This window comes from Ascaphus truei, chromosome 4 (genome assembly GCF_040206685.1).
Source record: "Ascaphus truei isolate aAscTru1 chromosome 4, aAscTru1.hap1, whole genome shotgun sequence".
In the NCBI taxonomy this organism is placed as follows: domain Eukaryota; kingdom Metazoa; phylum Chordata; class Amphibia; order Anura; family Ascaphidae; genus Ascaphus; species Ascaphus truei.
In genome coordinates, this window is record NC_134486.1 from 107,782,406 (window position 1) to 107,805,293 (window position 22,888).

Consider the following 22,888-nt stretch of genomic DNA (forward strand, 5'->3'; position numbering starts at 1 on the left):
CCTGAGATACATGCTAATCGAAATTAGCACTAACAGGATTTGACAGCAGAGAAGAACTAGCCTTCATGTCTTTTTTAAAGGTGTGTGTTGAGAAGGTCACTTGGGACAATACAAAAATAGTCTCTCTGTCCCTCCCGCTCTTCTCCCCATATTTCAGGGTCTGAATGGGAGTAACAGCTAATGCAAGGCAGTGATAGCCTAACATGGAGTTGGATCTATGCGTATTGTACAAACCTCGGTGGATCTGAGCATGAGGCTTTATAATGAGTTGACTGCTTAGCAATATTCGGAATATGCCATACCTTGACATTACTCACCCACATGCCCTTTGTGTTCATCATCAGACACTCTCAAGAGAAGCTCCCTGTGCGAGTTGCTGATTTCTGGAGCCACTAGCTTCACCAGATGCTTCCACTTGGCCTCTTTAATGATAAACTCTGAGCCTTCCTTGATTTTTAAGGCATTGAAAGCATCCACCATCTTGCGACGCTTCATATAAGCTAGTTTACGGATCTCATTCTGGAAAAGAGTCATTTGGGAGCTTTTCATTTTAGGGATGTTGTATTTTTTGAAGTGAAACTTCTTTAGTGGCACCTCTGATGGGATAAAACTGGATAGATGGGGGCGAAATGTGAAACGGAAGTGACGTCACGTAATGGACGCCACTCCGCTCACACGTCCCCTGTCACATGTGGCAGTGGCGACGATAGCCGCCGGCGCCGCTCCTAATCGCCGCCGCACCCCTCACCCTCCACACACCCCACACCCCACACACAGTTGCTCACATATGCGGCGGCGATAGCCGCCGCTACTAACTGCCGCTGTTCCGCCGCCCACTACCATGCCGCGCGCCACGCATGTGCAGAAGCGGCTGTGCCGTTCCCCGCCCGCTGCCATGCCGCGCGACACGCATGCGCAGAAGCGGCTGTCAGCGGCGCCATTCCCCGCCCGCTGCCATGCCGCGCGCCACGCATGCGCAGAAGCGGCTGGCAGCGGCGCCGTTCCCCGCCCGCTGCCATGCCGATGTACAGGAGGAGGGAGGCTGGCGCCGGCGCCGCTCTTAACAGCCTGGGAATGGGGGGGTTTGAGCGCGCCGCCGGGGGGTGGGGAAGGGGGGAGCTTGAGTGCGCCGCCGGGTTGTGGGGAAGGGGGGAGCTTGAGCGCGCCGCCGGGTTGTGGGGAAGGGGGGAGCTTGAGCGCGCCGCCGGGTTGTGGGGAAGGGGGGAGCTTGAGCGCGTCGCCGGGGGGTGGGGAGGGGGGGGAGCTTGAGCGCGCCGCCGGGGGTGGGGGGGGATCTGCTCAGAAGACTCAGACTGAGCCCCCCGGGTCCGCAGCTCTGCCGGGGGTGGGGGGAGTCAGGAGAGAGGGGGCAGGACACAGACACAGAGACATACGGTGTGTACACACAGAGAGATACACATACACTGACAGACACACACACACATTGACTGACACATACACACACTGATTGACTCACACACACACACTTACTCTGACGCACGCACACACTGACGCACGCACACACACACTGACACACGCACGCGCACCCCAGTGATGTATCGAACACCGCCCCTGAATGATGTGCCTATTCCTTCCCCCCCCTGTGAGCTCCCCCACCCGCTCAACATTCATGATGCTGGTACTGCTGCCAATAAAAACATACACACACACTGACGCATGCACACTTTGACGCACGCGCACGCACACTGACTGTCACACACACGCACACACACTGACTGACACACATACTCACTGACTGACACACATACTCACTGACTGACACACATACACACACTGACTGACACATATACACACACTGACTGACACACATACACACACTGACTGACACACATACACACACTGACTGACACACATACACACACTGACTGACACACATACACACACTGACTGACACACATACACACACTGACTGACACACATACACACACTGACTGACACACATACACACACTGACCGACACAGAGAGACATTCACACAACACAGAGAGAGAGAGAGACATACACTGACACACACACATTGACTGACACACATACACACACTGACCGGTACAACAAACTTCCAACCCAGTCAGACCATCAAATACCACAGAATCTGTTCTAACAAACTCACATGGACAAACACCTCAAATTGCTTCATGGAACAACTTCTCTCTTCCCGCCAAATAGACAGAGAAATAGAACAAGAGAAAGGTTACTACACTATAAATTAAAAAGGAAAACTGAGCGGATGCCTCTTATCATAATTTACAATCTTAGTCCCACACAATTTAAATGTATCATCAAAGATTTACAACCCTTCTCTCTGGGGATTAAATACTGAAAAATTATTTTCCCAGAACCATCCATGATTCCCTAGAGCAGCCTTCCAACGTCTCCGACATGCTCAACAGAAATAGATCTGCATCCAACCAGAATACAGAAAAGAAGAGAACACAGACCTGCAGTCGAATGAAATGCAAAACATGGAAACATATGTACAGAGACCACCATCACCATGGTTCAGAACAATAAGATCAATATATAATTATGATTGACCTGCAAATAAAACAATATGGTATATCTTATAAAATGTAGAAAATGCCCAACAGTCATTTTTTATTTCACTTTAATTTTACTGGTACATAAAAAGGTACATCTCTTGAGAACTTAGGGATCCCCAGGGCTAGGAATAGCGATGTTCCGCTTTACGGGATCCCTCAGTTACAATTATTAAACTAAAAAAATAAGGGGGGGGGGGGAGGAGGTGTTGCTGTTTCCATTCTAACAAAAGATCTGCTAATAGTCTGGATGTCTTTAAGTATATTTCTCAAGAATGTATTTCCAAAGCCAGAGCTTGTACCAGATTTTTACATCCGAATATGCTAGCGCTACGAACATACTGAATACAAGCAAATTATGATATTGATCGAATCCCTGTTTTTGTTAAATACCTTTAAGTGTTTCCTGTAATTGTTGTACACAACAGCCAAGAAGACCGACATAAAGATGTAAGTGTTGATAACAATGTAGGCTATGAAGAAAATGGAATACCACCAGTTGTAGTCAAAAGCTGGCATCCTAAAGGGTAGATAGAAAATACAAAGCACATGAGATACACGAACACCGAAGAGCTATATTATTTCAGAGAGTATCACTTCTAGTGGAATGTATCCAGCATAGAGACTTATGCTGAGGTTGAGTGGTTCTCAAACCGTAGTTGCTGGACCACTGGGTGTTCCCCAAAAACCTTAGTGGTGATCTCCAAAACCCTTCAAAATGTTGGCCAGTTTATGACTCTTCTATGACTTCTGGAGGCTGATCTTTACAGTATATTGCAGTCCAGTGTTTGTAAAAATATATTTTAGATGGATATATAAGTATTTAGTGTAGGTATTGTGGTACCCCAAAATTGTATTAAGATTACAGTTGTCCATGATAAATATTTGCTGAGACAGTGTCTCCGACCTTTTACACAGCATGGTTTCATCAAACTTCTTTTAGTTCAAAAATGGGTCAGAAAGATAGAACATGCCGTAGCAGATGGAAATATACTTACATAACATCTGGACTATTAGCAGTTGTTACCAGCACATAAAGGTTGAACACGCCATCCAAGTAGTTTTCAAAATAAGGCTCGCCTTCAGCTGTTTTAAGTTTTCTGCAATGGACGGAAGAAGATATAATGTTTTCCCTTGTTAGATTGTTTTGTACTTTAAATGGGCCGTGAAACTATTCACTGACAGAAAGTAAATCGACAGAAACAAGAGAAGTTGTACCCATAACCTGTATATAATACTGCATCTAATTATGCACAATTACACAAAAAAATATGTATAAGCATAAAATAGTGTCAAAAATAAATAAATGCAATTTAAGTCTAAAGCACATTAGGGGAGTGAGTGCCATGTTACAGATAGCAGATAAGTGATCAAGTGCACTACATTTGAAATTGTTTTACATTCTTTTACCTGCTTCCAAAAAGCTTCAATGCCATTAGCGAAAACATCAGAACACTGAAAATGAACAGCAGGAAGACATAGAGGATTTCTGGCAACGTGTTTCTGATACTTCGGAAAGCTCTGCGTATCTGTCGGGGTTTGGGCAGAAAGTGTTATAAACCCAAAGCAAAAAGATTTAAAAAAATGCAATTAAACCTTCTTCCTATTTAAAAAAAAACAAAAACTTTATTCTGCAGAATCTGAACCAATGGTTCTCCTATAGCTGAGCCACGCTATCAATGGGGACCCAGTACCATTATGAACCTGCAATGTCAACAAAGCATGGCATTGCAGCTTCCTATTGGATGAAAAATAAAAAAAATAGAAAGTATTTCTGACAGTGCACTCATTGCTGTACTATTTCTTAAACATGAAATCATCATAAATCACAAGATAAAAATATCCCCACATGGCAAGGTGATCAATATAAAAACCAAACCCAGTTAAAAATAAAACCACCTCAGTAACGCTCATCATGTGCCGCTATCAGATCAGGTCAACAAACTGCAGCATACAGTATACCAAATGGATAATATCCCTGTCTAAAGTGCTAGAGGGGAAATAAAGTGCTATCGCAAAGGTCAGAGGACACTATAACACATATATAATTATACACAACTCTTATGGTTTGCAAACCAATAAAAGGAACAAGTTCTTTTTGGTCCCTGAACAATTACCTCAATATTAAAGCTATTCACACTTAATTAATCACGGAGTCTAAATGCTAGCACTCAAGTCCCATCAAATAATGAAGAGCACAGAAAACGGGGGTGCAGAGTAGAAAAATGCACAAACTTATATCATGGTAATATGGCGACACACAGTAAGACCAAACAATCACATATCAAGTTCACGTAAAGCCTGCTACCCAGGACCGGTGCAACCACTAGATGGTTTTCACTGACTACCCCGCACCTCTGGAATGCCCTTCCCTTCAATACCCGACTAGCACCCACTCTATCCACCTTTAAGACCCACCTTAAGACACACATGCTTGTTTAAGCAAATGAATAGCACTGTGGATAATACTGGACACATGATATAAAGCTTAGCCCCCTGCAGACGCACTTACCAGAACTCCCTCCTACTGTCTCTGTATGTTCTCCCTGTAGAGGGAGAGGGGGGTTGGCCCGGTATTAAAGGGGTTGCACCCCATATGGCCACCCCCTGACCTCACCAGGGAGGCAAGGGGTTAACTGGACTGCGGTCCAGGAATGTGGCTTACACCTTGTCATGTCAGGAAACTGTATGTTCCCCTGTTCCCATGTTTCATTATAATGTCAGTGTCTGCACCACAATGGGGATTTAGTGACAAACTGTGATTTATTTTACAGCGGAGAATTTTGTGTTAAAGTATGAAACGATTTAAGTGGTATTTGTGTATCTCCGGTTCTGAAGGTCGCAGCAGGCTGAAACTTGGATCATATGATGTCCCAGTTTCGGCATTAAGATCTGAAAAGTTTGGACCCGCTGGACCTAACGGAACCGGATATTTTAATATGTCTGTGTTTTAACTTTAATATTGTATTCCAAGGCGGGGATAAAAACCTGCGCAGATTCCTTCACATAAAGGAATGCAAATGGTCAGGGGGGCGACCCAAAGTCTAGGAACCAAGTACTGATCAAAAGACTCTGCCACTCTAACTGTTTACCTGAGGGCGGAGAAGCATCAAACTGGAGTGGTTTGTAAGTGTTATATCTACACCTACAAACAATGAAGATCCTGCCAGATACTTCATCTGGTAGACTGGTCGCCGCCCCTGATTTAATTATGGGGCTACAGAAATAAGACCCTCAGAGTCCCAGTACGCATGGGCTAATTAGCTTGGGGGCATGGGTTAAACTGTGTTTCCACGTTAGGGATTGGATACAGATAATTGTTCACCAATAGTCTGTATTCAATGTTAAGAATAGGGTTACAAAGGTATATAAACTGTGTCAACCCTACAGTTTTTGTTGTTCTTCTGATTTCATCTTGAATGTCACCGGATTGCTGGAGAATTGCTAGCTGATACTTCTCCATTCCCCAACCCTAAGTAAGTGTTACCTTCTTGCCTGTTAATTGTACTATATTGCTGTGTTCACCTTTTTAAGGAATAAATATATTTTATTATATCTAAGTCTCGTTCAGTTCAACCCAGATATTTGGTGTTTATTATATACCGTGACACTCCCTACCTACCAATTAGATTGTAAGCTCCTCGGAGCAGGGACTCCTCTTCCTTAATGTGACGTTTATGTCTGAAGCACTTATTCCCATGATCTGTTATTTATATTATCTGCTATTCATTTCATTACCACGTTTATTACTACTGTGAAGTGCTATGTACATTAAATGGCGCTATATAAATAAAGACATACAATACAATACAATGTAGGCAGTCACCTAGGACAACACATTTTGGGGATCGGCGGGAGTAGAGGACGAAGACAGACGATGTGTGGTGGAAGAGGAAGACGGAGGACTGCGAAAGCGGAGCAGGGCGCCAGAGGACGACGACGGGCGGGAGGAGCACGCCCCAGCCGTCTGACCCGGAAGTCTTCACTGACTTCAGATGTCAGCTGCTGGTACAGCGCAGGTCCTCCCAGCCATCCTCTGCTACCCTGTTCCACTCCCATGGTCCTCCATCTTCATCTCCCGCCGAGCTCCTCTCCTACCGCTACCCTGCTCTGTATGCTCCGCTCCTGCCAGCCTGTGTCCTTTGCAGACCACTGGTAGACATTATTTGGGTGAATGCAGAAGGAGGAAAGAGAAGAAGAGGAGGAGGGGAAAGAGAAGTGGAGGAGGGTGTGGGGGAGGAGAAAGGAGGGGGCTTACGGTACATAGCATAAAACATTTTATTCAATTGTGAAATTTAACAACAGCAACAATTTCACAGTTGAAGATTGTATTTGTGAAGGTTTTGTCTCCTTGTAATTCCCCGGTAAAAGACTAATGGAATAGCAACACATTATAATCTGTTCTGAAGGATATTTGTTCCAGCACTAGCTCTGTCAGATATTTTTGGAAACGTGGGATTTGTTTATTATCTTGAAGATTATAGCTGCAAAGTAACAATTTAAACTGTTGACATTGGTAAACAAGGTATTTATGAACAAATCTACGTAAGTACCAGCACTCACTGTCTAATAGCTAAATGATGAAAACAGTTGTAATGCAGAATAAACATTTAATAATAAAACGAACCAGAAATTAATCAAATGTGTTTGCAGAAACCAGTATCACAAATGGGCATGTCACAAAATGAGGGGTGGGGGGGGGGGGGAGGAAAAGGGGAAAAAACATGAAACACAAGGAATATACACAAAAAACGGAGAACGGCAAGTATGCTAGGGGGGGGGCGACGTTTCGAGGGACTACCTCTTCATCTGGCCCATTCCCCCTGGTCCAAAAGGTCCCAGAGGTACTTCCCTAAGCCTCCCTTCCCCTATAACTGGTCAAATCAGACATCCCTGAAAATAGATAGCAAACATACAGTGTAGGCTAAATACAGCTAAACAGCTAATAGCAGGGCAGCAAGAATCCACTAAAGTCAATGCCAGTAGCTCAAGTACCACAAGAAACTGTGGGCAATGGTACTGTAAAGGCTGAACACAGCTTGCAAGAAAGCAGCTTGCAAAGAAGCACTAGGAGTCCACAACCGTCAATGAAAGGTTAATGGGAATAGCAACATACCAAAGGGCCAGTTTATCAGGTTAAAACGGAACAGTTCAACAAACAGCACTTTTCAGACACAAGCACAAGAATTAAAAAATAAATTAATCGAAAAGAAATATCCAACATATGATTTGGACAAGACTATATCTGAGGTCGAATTGTTAGACAGAGACACTCTTCTTCAATATAAAAAGAAAATAGAGGCAACAGCAAAAATATCATTCATTACTCAGTATAATTCAATGGCCTCCAACATAAAGAAGATCTTGTATAAGCATTGGCCAATCCTTATGAAGGATAAAGATTTAACTAATATATTACCAAGTAGACCAAACATTGTGTTCACAAAAGCACCGAACATTGGACAGAAATTGGCACCCAGCTGTCCTCTTATGCGGAAGAAAGTACATAACAATTTCGGCCTTAAAAGCTATTTTATTTGCAATGCTTGCACAGCCTGCAAATATAGTCTAAAAAGAGCTTCATTTTCCTCCATGGTTACTTCCAAGATGTATAACATTAAACAATATGTTACTTGCAACAGCACAAACGTTATTTATCTTTTGGAATGTCCCAGCGGTCTGCAGTATGTGGGAATGACTACAAGGTCAATTAAACGCCGTTTATACGAGCACGTCTACAATATCACCAAGGGTTTGATCACGCACAGTGTGTCGAATCACTTTCTTCAGGTACATGACAGGGACCCTTCAGGGCTAAAATGTATGGCCATAGAGGCACTTACACCAAATTGGCGGGGGGAGGGGGGGCAATATCAATAGCCTCTTGGGCAAAAAGAAGTCCTTTTGGATATATAAGCTCCAGACGCTGATACCTCTCGGTCTCAATATCGAGTTTGACCTCAAAGCATTTCTCATTAACAAATAAATTACATAATAGGTCATTTTTTGTTATTTGATATTCACATGGGGTTATTCGGGTTTCACATCAAATAGACTAATTTAATTGATTAATAAGATGTTTATATTACACATAAGTCACTGGAAAGTGATTTTTTCGGATTTGGTTTAAATGTTACACATAGCTTCATTTTAGCCTTTTATTATATGAGGAATTTCATATTTTGTAGTTAATATAGTTTATTTATTATATAATTTCTTACTCATCTTGAATGGGTTGTCTTTGTACTGGACACTGCACATTTGGTCATACATTACGTTGTGTTCGACGTATTTGTTGGAATGGTTTGTGGTCCATTTCTGTGGGGCCCTAGGCTTTATTTTATTCCTTTCGCATACTGCCTGTCTTGTATCTGTTCAATATCTGTGGTCCATTTCTATGTTCTTCCAGAGATTGTTTTGGAGCTAAATATCATCATACACCTAATATATTCTATGGTGGAATACTATTTATAAGTCTATGGTATGCATTGGTAAATGTTAAATATTCCTTGCTCATACATATATTTGCATATTATGCATTCATTTATTTTTATTTCTTCTTGGGCTTAATCACTTATAATAACAGGTGGTTACTATCAGCCTTCTTTAATAATATTAATAATGTTTTATTTGTAGTATGTTTGTGATTTTGTAATGTTGTATGTCCTTAAGTGTTGTTTGCTGAGACTTTCAGTTACTTTGCAGCTATTGCGCATGTCCATTCTCACATTGAGGTACTGTACCTTTAAATCGGGACTACTTATATGTGGACATTCTATGACTGAGGCACTACTTTTTTACCCCTGAGTGTAGGGTGGTCTATGCGTGCACAGTTGTCATTACAGCATCCACCACATTTTCTACACCATCCCCACGGACATATCCCGGCCATTGTTCCTGTCTACGGCTGCGCCGAACAGGGTATTGATGACACCGCTGGCCTGTTGCTGTCGGCTTGAATCCTGCGCTGCTGCGCACGTGACGACGCCGTCTCCTGCGACACGCTGCTCTGCACGTCTGCCCTGCGGAGGTCTGTGGTGTGGAAGGCAGGTAAGGTCCCCCTCCGAAGCTCCCGTTGATCATATGAGACGCTTGGGAGCTGACTTTCACCATCACGAGAGGGGATACTCTCAGATTTATCCACTGCATTCTACTCTCTAGTATCTGGTAAGCGGCCAGTCCAACTAATGTTGGAGTGGACGTGTGACCCTTTGTTTTTAGTGATATCATTTATTTTGTTCACTTAGTTATTGTATTAAATGCTTTTTATTTACATCAGTCATTTGTTTTGTCTCAGCAATCGTTTGTCTATTATTTGTGAGTAGTGTTGCATGTTTGTTAGTTACTGTATTACACTATGTCTGTTTTTATATCTTTTACATGATTTATCGTCTTCATGAGGAGAGTCCAAGTGGATACCATCTTCCATCTGGTTGCATAACATTTCTTTATTCATTATATTCATTTGTGAGCCAAGCGCCATAGATATAACTTTTTTTCTTATAAATTTATACCTTATACTATTGATCTGCACTATGGGTATTTCCTTTACCTTTACATCCTATGATCTCGCTGATACTGGAGTTTAATACCACTTAAAACTCAGAAGACCATCTGTGATCCAAACCACCTGATGCTGTTTTGATGTTGCCTGATTAACACTGAAATCCTGTGAGTAGGCTGCACATAGGAGCCAAAATTACCATTGAGTTATTTGACTCAACACTATTGTCTGCACTTAGATTGTTGTATTTTGTCTCCCTTTATGCTCCCCCTGGGTTACGAGACTCCAATTCTATAAAAATATATAAGAAAAAAAAAAAAATTATATATATATATATCTATATATATATATAATTTTTTTTTTTTTATATATATATCTGGACCCCATTATAGCGCGGTCCTTGGGGTCCACAAGATTAGACCGCGTTATAATCGGGATCGCAGGAACACACCTACACCATATGGGAATTGAACATCAATACATCCGTACCTTCCATGTATTGGTACCAATGCCTTACCTCTACACCACAGGCTTGGTGTGACTGAACATTGCCACAGTGTACTATGTGGTGTAGAGGTACAGGATTCATTCTAGCATATAAAAGTTCCTGGGTTTGATTCCTGTATATGGTATAATTTATAAAAAATAATAATAATTTATAAATTATTTTATTTTTATTATTATATCATTTATACATTTTTATTTTTTTTATAATTTAGAAATGATTAATTATACCATATCATACAGGAATTGAACCAGGACCTTTCATATACCGGTACCAATGCCTTACCTTGACACCGTAGGCCTGGTGTGACAAGACATACCCTTTGAATATACTTAACCTTTATGGTGGACTGCACTGTGTATGCAATGTGCGGTAGAGGATAAATATATTTATAGGGTATGTCTTGTCACACCAAGCATAGTGTAGAGGTATATGTATATGAAGCATCCTGGGTTCAATTCCTGTATGATATAATTTATAATTTCTAAATCATAAAATAAATAAAAATGTATACAATATAATAAAAATAATAATTTATAAATTATTATTTTAATTTTATTTTTATAATTCATCAATTATACCATATCATACAGGAATCAAACCCAGGACCTTTCATATGCTAGAATGAATCCTGTACCTCTACACCACAGGGACAAACTTAACATTTAACATTTACATAGTACACTGTGCACTCCAAGTAACCAGCATTAGTTTTCCCAGTACTAGACCCCATCTGCGATTGGGGGGGGGAGGGGGGGGAGAAACAGGGTTACATTTGGAGCCTCTGCTGAGATCAGGACAGGCTTTCAGCGAAGCAGAACTGGTGGTATCCACAAGACACCTTCTGTCGCTATCAAGTGAAGGGGCTTGAAGGTGCCAACTTATTAAATATTTCTCAAAATGTAACCTGTTCATTTCTTCTTAAAAAAAAAGATTGCAGTTTGGATACTTAATGAAACAATGATTTAGTGTGAGCAAAATAATCAAATACCGAACGCAACAAGCTTGAGTCTTACCTGTCGACTTTCAGCAAAGTTAACCAAATAAATGGTCCTCAACACTCTTGACCATCGAATGCCGTGTATATGAGCAACACTCAACGTGCCGTAAATAATCAAATCAAGTAAATTGAGCTATCCAAAAGAACAAAAAAAAAAAAACAGAATAATATTAGGTGGTTGGAGACAGAGGCATCTTGCACTATGACATGGTATTGACCTACACATGCAAAAAAGACAGAAGATACAGTGGAGGCCAGAACAATATTTATACCATGGCTAACAATATCCAAAAAATTATTTGAGTGAAGCATTCCTATCACTTTACACTTTTCAGTCCCTCCTAGCACTAAGAAGTGAAATAAAAACAGTGGCATGTTTCATGGGTAAAATATAGCGGATTGACAACTTAAAAACCAATAACATTTCTGTACCTTAAAAGATTTGTCAAACTTTTAAAATTTCCATAATACACAAATGTTTAACAATATTTATCTAAAGAGCCAATGAAATACGGAGGAGTGGGGGCATGACTGGTATTCGGAACAGTCACTGTAATATAAAACAGTGGGGATTTTAACGATAAAGTATTTTACGGACCTAGAATGATAGGGGGGTGCGGCAGTGTTCTCCCTCCCACCATTTTGTGTTCCTCTGTCACTGCGGGATAGTGTGAAAAGGCTCTTTACTAAAATCGTAGGGCTCCGCCTGTCAATGGATAATGTTAACCTTTACAGTGCTCTTGTGATGTACCAGGTACATTATGCCTCTTTAGCTAGTTTTCTAGGGGAGGTTGCGTTTAAACAAGATTGAATTAGAAGCGTTTTCGTCATCAGAGGGCCGGTCGAAACCATGTGTTTGCTACAGAAGCGATCACATGGTCGCTATCTCGGAAGACTGGTGGCAATCTGGTGCCGCTGAACCTCTGCCACAGAAAAGGTTAACAAGTCTGGGCAGAGGCAGCGCCATTGGGTAGTAAGAAGTTAACGGCACCAGGCCAAAGGATGGCCGTCGACTACGGCAACACAATTATGAAGTCTCCATTAATCAAATAGATAAACATAAGTAGCTGATATGATGGACAGAACATGGGCGACCTTGCTCTACTGGCTTAGAACAAAATGGGTGCCACCCCAGGATTGGGCTTCCTGGAGAAAAGGCAATCCTTTAGAGGAAGGGCACTCAAACACTACAAGTGGGTAAAATACCCCTTAGAGATGTATAATGACCTGAACAAAGTAAGACTTAACTTTTAGTACATACTGCATACAAAATAAAAAGAAATGAGACGGGACCTCCAAAGATCTGCAACATAGAGGATACACAAACATAATACAATGCATCCATGATGTATTAACTCGAGTTAAAAAGTTATAAATGTATTAAGAAACTGACTAAAATAAACTATTATAGAAAGTAATTGCAAAAAGCACAAGATCTGGGGGTGGAAAGACCACAAGGTGTACTCATTAAAGACCACAAGGTGTACTCATTTATATAGATTGCAACAAATCCCTTCCATGTACCTTTCTATTTAAGAGGATAGGGTCTCCTTCCTGGTGACTGCACCTCTGAATAAGTAAAGCTGGGGTTAAATGCATATTCAATTTTCAACCAGCATTATCAAACAAGCTCTAAATTAAGAGTCTTCTGTTTTGCAAACAGACTGTAACTATACAGGATTCATTCATTGCCATTTTGCTTAAAATTACTACTAAGTGCAGTACTAGGTCTCATCACAAGGACCAGTACACACTGTGGTCTTTTAATCCTCAGATCGTGTACTTTTTACAATTACTTGTTCCTTTTTATCATTTGTTTAATTATCTTTCTTAATACATTTATAACTTTTTTTAATTTTTTTAATTTAATTTTTTTAATTTTTTTCCAACTTTTTTTTTTTTCCAACTCTCGTTTATTTTTATTCGTATATATATAAAACGTTAAGTCTTACTTTGTTCAAGTCATAATACATCTCTAAGTGGTATTTTACCCACTTCTAGTATTTAGGAGTACACCTCATCTAAAGGATCACCTGTTCGCTCTCTTCATATTCTAATAAGTACCGTAGCTGATATGCTATAGATCAGTGTTGCCGGAGTAAAGTAAAACATGCACATTTTTAAGATACATGTAAGATACGGTTACTTCAAGGGCTATGGAGTTTTGCAATTACATTGGCAAGTTGTTTAAAGCAACAAAACATGTGATCTTATATGTGTGTTTTTTTTTAAATAAATCAGTTCTGTAGTATTAGATAATAATTATTGCATTTTAAAAAATTATTATTACTCTTAATGCCATTTTTAATGAGTTTTAAAGTATCCTTTGATTTCTATAGCTGGTTTTAGCCCACCTACCAAGCAGTGCAAGATCTTTGCAACACTTTCCCGTTTGTGATTATTTGTTGCCAACAGTTCGAGCTGCAAACTGTTATAATAGTTCATGTTACCTTCATATTAACATTAGTAATATAATGATACATTGTAGCTGCAGTTACCCTGACTGAAGCAGCCATTAGGTTAGGCACACAATACAGATTTTTTCCAGATTTACAACAGGATCACCAAATGATTACAACCTTAGGTAAGAATGTAGAATTATACATTGCCACATGCTTATATATACAAATAAGAAAAACAGGTGGGGAATATAGTATTGCTGCTTAAAATTTTTTTGGGGATAATAAATCAGATACCGTACTCTCCAAATCTCTACTATGCCCATTGACTACTAGAAAAGACTGCTCTGCACGAGAGCACACTGGTAGTGAAGGAGTTAACTAAAATCCACACATCACAACACTGATTACTACAAATATAAAAGTTATCTCTTCTTATTTTTTAATAACTGGAAAGGCCACGGGGTGCTCTAGGCATCAAATGCAAGTGCTGTAGTATATGAACAATATGTGCCACCGCTGATATTCTGTTGAATGGGAGGTTATGGGACTATGGGTTCCTCAGAAGATTCACAGATAGAGTGCAGAGATGGGCGATTTTGGGTGGAAGATGTGGATCCTCCTCGGATTGGCCGGTTCCTTTGGTCCACGGTTTTCTGCCAATCTTTTTCTGGATTTTTTTCGTAGCACCGACAATCCAATCCGCTGGGGAATTTTAAGAATCCACTCCACGGATTCAGCAATCGTCATGCCGATTGCGGAATCTGTGGGTTGGATTGTTAAAATCCACCAGCGGATTGCATCCCAATGTTTTGGATGAACCGTACAAATTGAAAACCGAAACAATCCATCAATGGATTTTACATCGTGGAACGGATTTTTTTTTTGTGTCATATTTTTATTGGTTTTCATGGAGGGTTACAGGCAACATTCCACAACATTTGCAGGGGGTATATTTACATCGCAGTGTACATATGGAACGGATTTTAAATGGAAAGCTGGGGAAATTACGCAAAACAAATTTTGACAGTTTCGTCCATCTCTAATTGAGTGACCATTAACTTATTAAGTCAACATAAAACTTCTGCTTTCAAGTTCTCCCGTTCCACTAAATAAAAGATTATGGTTAATGACAAAAAAGAGGAATTACTAATGACAATACACAACATAAACCTGTTCAAAAGGAATATCTACGTTAAGTACCTTGTAATAATATGATATTCAGTAATGTAAAAGATTAAAACTAGTCTTAAAACAAAAGGGTAAATGGTGATGACAATGCATGGCTATAATTCGCCCTTCCATATTCATTTAAGGCATTACATAGTACATTGTCCAATAAAATAAAGTTTAAACTCTTAAAATACCATGGGACTTCTTATGCCCCTCTGATTGTTGATAATGATAATAATAATAATAATAATAATAGCATGTTCTTGTATAGCGCTGCACGTTTTACGTAGCGCTTTACAGAGACATTTTGCAGGCACAGGTCCCTGCCCCGTGGAGCTTACAATCTATGTTTTGGTGCCTGAGGCACAGGGAGACTTGCCCAAGGTCACAAGGAGCAGACACCGGGAATTGAACCAGGCTCCATTGCTTGTCAGTGTCTTTTCTCACTGCGCCACTCCTTCTCCCTCGATGCAAGTAACTGTAGTTGATGTCTGTATCATACTATATGTATCTGATAAACTGTTGAACACACAAGAATAAGTGCTGCTATATTTACACACTCAGTAGCTCAGAGTACAGAATGATTTCTGATTAGAACAGAAAAGCAAAGAGTTGAAAAGACTTACCAGTATAGTGACCATAACACATATGTTCTTTGTATCTTTCCAGAACACACTGCGAGGCGTAACTTTACTAAAATGTACAAGTCGACCAAAGAAAGCCATGAGACACAAGACCTCAACTACTGAGGTCGCCTGCAAATGAAAAAAAAATTATTTCATTTTTATTTATAGTGATCATTTGATTATACAGTAGTAGCAATGCTAATGGCTGCTCAATGACTAACCAACTATTTGAAACTGCAATAATAAGCTTCCCCCACACAATAAAAATTGCCATTCATGTTACGTTTTTTTTTAATGACAATCAATATGGTTAAACCAAGATAAGCTTCACAGATCAAAATGTTAAAAACACAACTGGAAAAGGACAATCAGTGTGAATGCTGCTTGGTATGCAAACAATTCCTTATGCATTTTGAAGCAGTGATTCTCCGCCCCTCCCCATAAATTTATATTGTTCTATTTAGTATATTATTCAAAACAGGGGGTCTTCTGGCACAGGCAGGATTGCCCCTTTAAATGCCACTTTCCCTGACTAGTTAGTTACAGTAGTTACAATGGTTCAAAGACATGGGTTTAAAATATGCAGGGTAAATGTTAATAATCCCAAACTTGGCTCTGTTATTGCTCTGTTATTGTATTGCTCAAACTGGCTACTAATGAAAAGCATTCAGAGTCCTTCTTATTGCTAGGAGCAGGGCTCAGTACCCCTCTCTGCGCTTTGCATTCTTACATACTTAAGAACCTGTCTTCAAGTTATTCAGTGAAACTGGAAGGTTTAGTGTCTCTTTTTTATGAAGGATACACCATCAGATGCCAGGGTCTCATATTATTATCACCTGGTCCCACAGACTTCAACTCAATGTTCAATAAACTGTAAGAATGTTACATTAACATGTCAATGTCCCAGAACCTCCTAATCTCACTTTGACCCTCAGGCCTCAATAGTTATGCTCTGGCTCTTCAACCATATTAGTAACCCTCAATATACTTTACTGTCAGCGTCTAGTGCAGAAATATTTAGGTATGTCATACTAGCAAAATGTTTAATAAATGCATATATTTATATTACATATATGTAACAGTCAAACATTTATACCCAGCCTATTTCAAATATCCTATTCTTGAAATCCAGAATAACCATGCTTATTGAGATAACCCCTTTACAATATTCAAAGTTAGCATGTATTGTCTATTAACAATATACAAAGAAGGCTTATAACATACAGTATACAGTAAGCACACTTCCCTGTTTGTACTAACCAGAAATGGTAGTGGGTAGACTGCAGGCTCCTCGAACAATGCCAGGGAAAGATCGACAGCAATAAAGAAGTAAGTAGCTACTTGCATAATCCAATGGTTATAAAAATAATAAAGTCTACGAAAACATAAAGCGACAGCAATAATATATAACAGTCAAAAGGCAGAACACTCAGGTAAATTGCTCCTAGGACTAAAGTGAACTAATGTCGATGGCTTATTTAATATATTTAATGTAGATTATTTATATCTACAGTGGCGACCAACTTTATTCTTACTTGGCTAGCTCCGCGAATTTCAGAATATCCCGGTGATGTGCGGTTTTGTGTCGTTTTCTCCCGGGGTTTATTGCGTTATTTTCGCGGCTGTGATTTAAGCATTTTATTCCCGCTGGCTGCAATACTGCAATGCCGTGTAAAAACGCATGGGGGCGTTTGCGAGCTGTTGTCTTTGAAGCCGAGAAATTCATGAATTGTAATGCAGTATATACTGTATAACAACAACCCCTAACATACACATACAGTACTGTATATGCACATGTATATGCACATCAATGATACTATAGGCCGTCCCCTGGCGAGATGTATCTCGGGGAGCAGGGGGTCCCCAGACCTAAAACCACAGCGGTTCAGCTCCGGAGACCCCCTGCACATCTACACTATAAATAAAAATGTATTTTAAATAATTTTTAATGTGCCGATGTTTGCGCAGAGAGAGCAGCGGTTCTCTCTCTGCTGCAAACACATCTCGCCCCCGCCGGCCTATAGTATCATTGATGTGCATACAGTATACAGTACTGTATGTGTAAGGTACTGTATGTTAGGGGTTATAGGGGTTGTTGTTATATATATATATATATATATGTATATATATATATATATATATATATATATATATATATATATATATAAAACGGTATTTCTGGCCCGGCCTGACCCACCCAATCTCACATTGGCCCCTGTGGTCTAACCGGTCCCCATTACAGTGTGATAGTGTCTGGTGGTGCACCTGTTGGCTACAGGACTCCTGAGTCTCCCGCATGATGGTGTGTGGGGAGGACCCGTCAGACAGGCAGCTGAGGTAGTGTGCGGAGTCTCACCTAGTTCCAGTGCAGCGCCTCCACCTCACCAGGGTCCCTGCGTCCGCATGGGGATGATCCTGACGAGGAACTCCTCCGTGGTGCAACCTCCTGTATAATCATTGGACTCTCACACACAGGGGTTTCTCTGATCAGCTCCATCTTTATTGTCACGGTGGGCATAGCTGCCCTCCACAATGGGTATATTCAGCCAATCATCTCGCCCGTGCTCCCTTTAGATAGGTATATCACCTAGATCAGGGATTCACTTATTCCCACAGGAATCACTGTCCTGTGCCAGGTCCCTGGACACAGCCTCCCATGGAGTTACTATAACATAACTGACACTCTGATAGAACTTGAACTCCTTCCTCAGCTCTGACAAGAGCTGGAACTCTTCCTCAACTGAACTAACTTTAGAACACAGTGCTGTGCCTTATGTAAGCTTCTGAGGCTGACACACCTCTGACATCACTAACCATGGAGTCAGAGCATGTGACCAGTCCCAGCCATACACAGGGCACCCCACCAGGGTGTGAGGGGAAACCTCCATGATCAATACTGGCATGCCCACACTTACCAGGCCTTACTGCCAGCAGGAGAGATGACTGTAGGCATTTTACATGACCGCTACATTCTCCCCCTGGTGAATCCCATCGTCCTCGCTGGGACCTAAATTTAGATACCTCTTTCCAGGAAACACTGCAACAGAAAACATAATCAACATCACACAAATTTCCTCATAATGCAGTACACATGAATACAGTCATCCGCCAAGCCCGCCCCGACCAGCAGCCACAGACCCACGTGATGCGCTAGTACCCCCTAAAAATAGTGATCTGGGTCGGGTTTCCTCACCTCCCTGTTACCCATATCCAGGACCGTGACATAGTAATGCCTAGGCGATCCTCTCTCTGGCATATAGGTCACCCTATGTTTGTGAACATTTCTCCCTATGCTCCACACTCGCATCAGGGTGTCTATCCTTTCTTCCGCCTTCTTACCTACAATGGCGCTCCCCCTATTTACTAAATACAGCTCTATAGTCTCTTGGAGCCACTTTTCCCTATTGTCCTCAATTTCATCCATCAGGGGCTCCGGAACATAGGGATACTCCAACCCGTGGGATTTTTTATATTTGACTATTATAGCCCTCTCCGCCCTACTGACCCTGGTCAGATCAGCATTACCTGCCCTCCCAGGTAACACCCATGATAGGGGCTCATCAGGATCGACTGGATCTGACAGTGTGTCGGGACCCATGGGCGCTATGTCTCTACGCTCCAGCTGGAACCACCTCTTCTGTAATTCCCTGTCCCTCTGTTCGGGTGTAAACTCTCCCTCTTTCCACCAGAAATCTACCACGTCCTCCCGCCGGATGAGGAACCGAGTACGGTCCATCCACGTGGAGTACCCTTCAAATAGCGGGGCCCACCACCGGGTCTCCTTAAATGGGTTAGGCCCTGGTTCCCTGTCGTCGTCAATTGAAAATACCCCTGACGACCTTGTGGATCGCGATGGGAACCACCTCGAGGACCCCGGAGCCTTTACTGCCGGTTGGGGTGCTGTATCTGCCACCCTCAATTCTCCCCCTCCCCGTGAATCGCCCTCCGTAGCGCCACTGCGCTGCCTTTCCCCAGTCCGTCTTCCCTCGCCCCCCGGTGAATTGTCCACGTACTCCAGGCTAGGCGGTGAACCCGGTGACCGTGTGATGGGGGTAGGGGTATTAACTATGGCGGGGGTTTGGGCATAGGGGCACGGAACGGGACCCCACGGGGTTACGACCCGCTCCTGGCTGTCCGTAGACTGGTCCAAGGATGATGTCTCACCCTCCTCAGTCCTGAGATCGTCTCTCCAATTTCTGGGCCTTGTAAGTGATCGGGGACCTTCCCCCGATCGCCGAAGCGTCGCTGCTTTTTCTTCATGGGTTCCGCCGTCGCCACCGGAAGTGACGTCTTCCCCGGAACCGGAAGCGTTGCCATCTTGCGTGGGACCCCCATGCGGGATCTCTTCTTCCACGACGACATCCGGTTGCTCCGCCATCGCCGCCAGAAGTGATGCCGCCACTCCACGTGCGCTCGGGGCCTGGCGCGGCCCTTCCAGCGCTTCGCCGTCTGTTGTGACCAGGTAAGAGATAGGGCTTTTTGGCTTACCCGTCCGCAGGGGTGTAGGCGTCTCTCTCCCGTCTCCGCCAGGTCCTGGGATGGTGGGACTCCGTCGGTCAGATCGCCGATCTGCAGGGGACGTCCGGTCACTCACCCCACGGGGTGTCGTTCTCCCGGTCTGCCTTTTCAGCTCCGTTTTTACTACCGCCAGCTCACGGAGGTCCTCATCTGAGTAATCCCCTCGCCCGGACTTAGGGGTCTCCGGGCGGGGTGACAGTCTCTTTTCCCCGAACGCGGGGGTTGGTTCAGCCGCCTCAATCGCCAGTGACCCAGCCGACTTGACCGGCTCCAGTCCCTTGTTTCCGGGACTCGCGCGGTTAATCCATAGCGCGCCCGGGGACTCGGCGGAGCGCCTTGTCACGTCCACCGGGGGGTCAGCAGGCTGTATAGGAATGAATGTGGGCATAGGCCACAGGTACAAAGTCCCGCAATGAGGGCAACGTGCCGCTGTATTGACAGTGCCTCCGGGCAGCCCGCATTGTAGGCATAGCCCAACCACCGTCTCGGTATTGGCCACCCTCACCACTAGCACCCCGCCGGGCACTGAGTAGGGCTGTGTAGAGACCATTGTGCCCACAGTGGAGGAGCAGGCCATTCTTTGTACAGGAGCCACTTCCTGTACCGGTCTCTCCTTCTCAGTGGTTCCTCGCAACTGACTGATGGAAGTTGCTGGATCCGCCACTCCCTGCTTCGGCTCCTCCCTTCTCTGACAGAGCTGGAACCCGCCCCCAGGGGTTGCAATTATGGGCGGGTCCCACAGGGGAATATCATGCCCCTTAATTAAGGCCGCACCTCTCTCAGTCCTGGTGGGCGCGGTTAGCGTTTTCGCGCCAATTTCCTCCTCAGAGCTGGATTCCTTTCCCGCGGCTAGTTCCCGCCTTCTCCTTGCAGCAGCTTTTTGCGCAAAGTATCCTTTCTTGCAATTCACCTCCACGGCCGGAACTACTTTTTGTAGTGGCGCCGTCTGAATATCAGTCCCTGGGCCCAGTGGGTGCATCCCCACAGGCCATAGTTGAAAGTCACTCCCCCTGGTAGAAATCAGGGGAGGGTCCCATAGACTTAGCGGTTGACTCAGCACAGGGGCTGAATTAGTCACTGTCCATCCCGGCGCAGCCCTAGCTTTCGCGCCATGCCCCCTTTCAGGGCGGGGCTCTGCTGATCGCGCCATTCCCGGCCAGCTTTTTGCAAGTCCTGCACCAGCCACATTTTCTGTAACTGTCCCATGCGGTTTCCCTAGCAAGCGGGAACCGCCATTTTGGTTGACTTTTGAGCCCAAAAAGTCCATCTGTTTGCTCTCCTCACGGGGTTCTCCCCCAATTATAACAATTTCTTCACACTCTTCAAGGGTGGCCCCTCGCTGTCCCATACAGGATAAAAACGGGGCAGCCATAGCCTTCGCTCCGCTCCAGAGCAGATTGGTCAATGATAACTCGGCGACAGTCTGCTCTTCAGTGGGTTGCACGCCACGGGTGCCCTCCCCACCAGCCTCTGGTCGCCATTTTATGTTCTCCGCACCACGCGGATCCTCCATCCTCTCGTAGCAGTTGTCGTACATGGGGCTCCGCTCTGCGGGGCAGCCACCACACCGGTACAATAAAGATTAGCTTCAGATGCACCACCACATGTGTACCTTATCTAGGTTTGACCCAGTGTTGCACTACCTCAGGCTAGGCTCACTCTCTCAGTGTCTGCTGTGGCTCCTTCCTCACAGTCTGTGCTCCCTACGGTGAGTGTCTGGAATGGGCTAGGTACTCTGGCTCTGCCATGCAGTACTTGGGGCGTCTACCTGTCTTGGTCAGCCTAGCGCAGACCCTCTCCAGGATTCCTGACCATGTTAACAGGCTATCCCTTCAGGCATCCTACCAACTAGCACTGCCTCAAGGTGACTCGGTCAGCTATAACCCGGCTCCAGACCCCTCACTCCCTTCAGGCCCCTAGGTTGTCCCTGCGAACTGACAATATCCCGTCAGCCCCCTGACCACCCCTAGGTCCGTCCCTACGCAGCACAAAGTGGCAGCAGACACTCTCCCTGTTTCCCAGTGTGCCTAGCTAGAGCCTGTCCTGATGACAGATCTGATCTCAGCAGCTCGCCTCCAAATGTAACGGTATTTCTGGCCCGGCCTGACCCACCCAATCTCACATTGGCCCCTGTGGTCTAACCGGTCCCCATTACAGTGTGATAGTGTCTGGTGGTGCACCTGTTGGCTACAGGACTCCTGAGTCTCCCGCATGATGGTGTGTGGGGAGGACCCGTCAGACAGGCAGCTGAGGTAGTGTGCGGAGTCTCACCTAGTTCCAGTGCAGCGCCTCCACCTCACCAGGGTCCCTGCGTCCGCATGGGGATGATCCTGACGAGGAACTCCTCCGTGGTGCAACCTCCTGTATAATCATTGGACTCTCACACACAGGGGTTTCTCTGATCAGCTCCATCTTTATTGTCACGGTGGGCATAGCTGCCCTCCACAATGGGTATATTCAGCCAATCATCTCGCCCGTGCTCCCTTTAGATAGGTATATCACCTAGATCAGGGATTCACTTATTCCCGCAGGAATCACTGTCCTGTGCCAGGTCCCTGGACACAGCCTCCCATGGAGTTACTATAACATAACTGACACTCTGATAG

The 22,888-nt window shown here is 43.7% G+C and overlaps 1 protein-coding gene across 1 annotated transcript in view; it reads right to left on the reverse strand.

The window, feature by feature from the left end:
* LOC142493003 (two pore channel protein 2-like) overlaps positions 1–22,888 on the reverse strand; it is a 79,914-nt gene that overhangs the window by 33,498 nt on the left and 23,528 nt on the right. The window contains exons 3-9 of the mRNA XM_075596362.1: positions 17,025–17,139; positions 15,765–15,893; positions 11,583–11,699; positions 3,968–4,086; positions 3,556–3,657; positions 2,951–3,077; positions 318–519 (exon numbers count right to left, since the gene is read on the reverse strand). Of these exons, the coding sequence (XP_075452477.1) occupies positions 318–519; positions 2,951–3,077; positions 3,556–3,657; positions 3,968–4,086; positions 11,583–11,699; positions 15,765–15,893; positions 17,025–17,139 (911 nt within the window). The remainder of the gene's footprint in view (positions 1–317; positions 520–2,950; positions 3,078–3,555; positions 3,658–3,967; positions 4,087–11,582; positions 11,700–15,764; positions 15,894–17,024; positions 17,140–22,888) is intronic.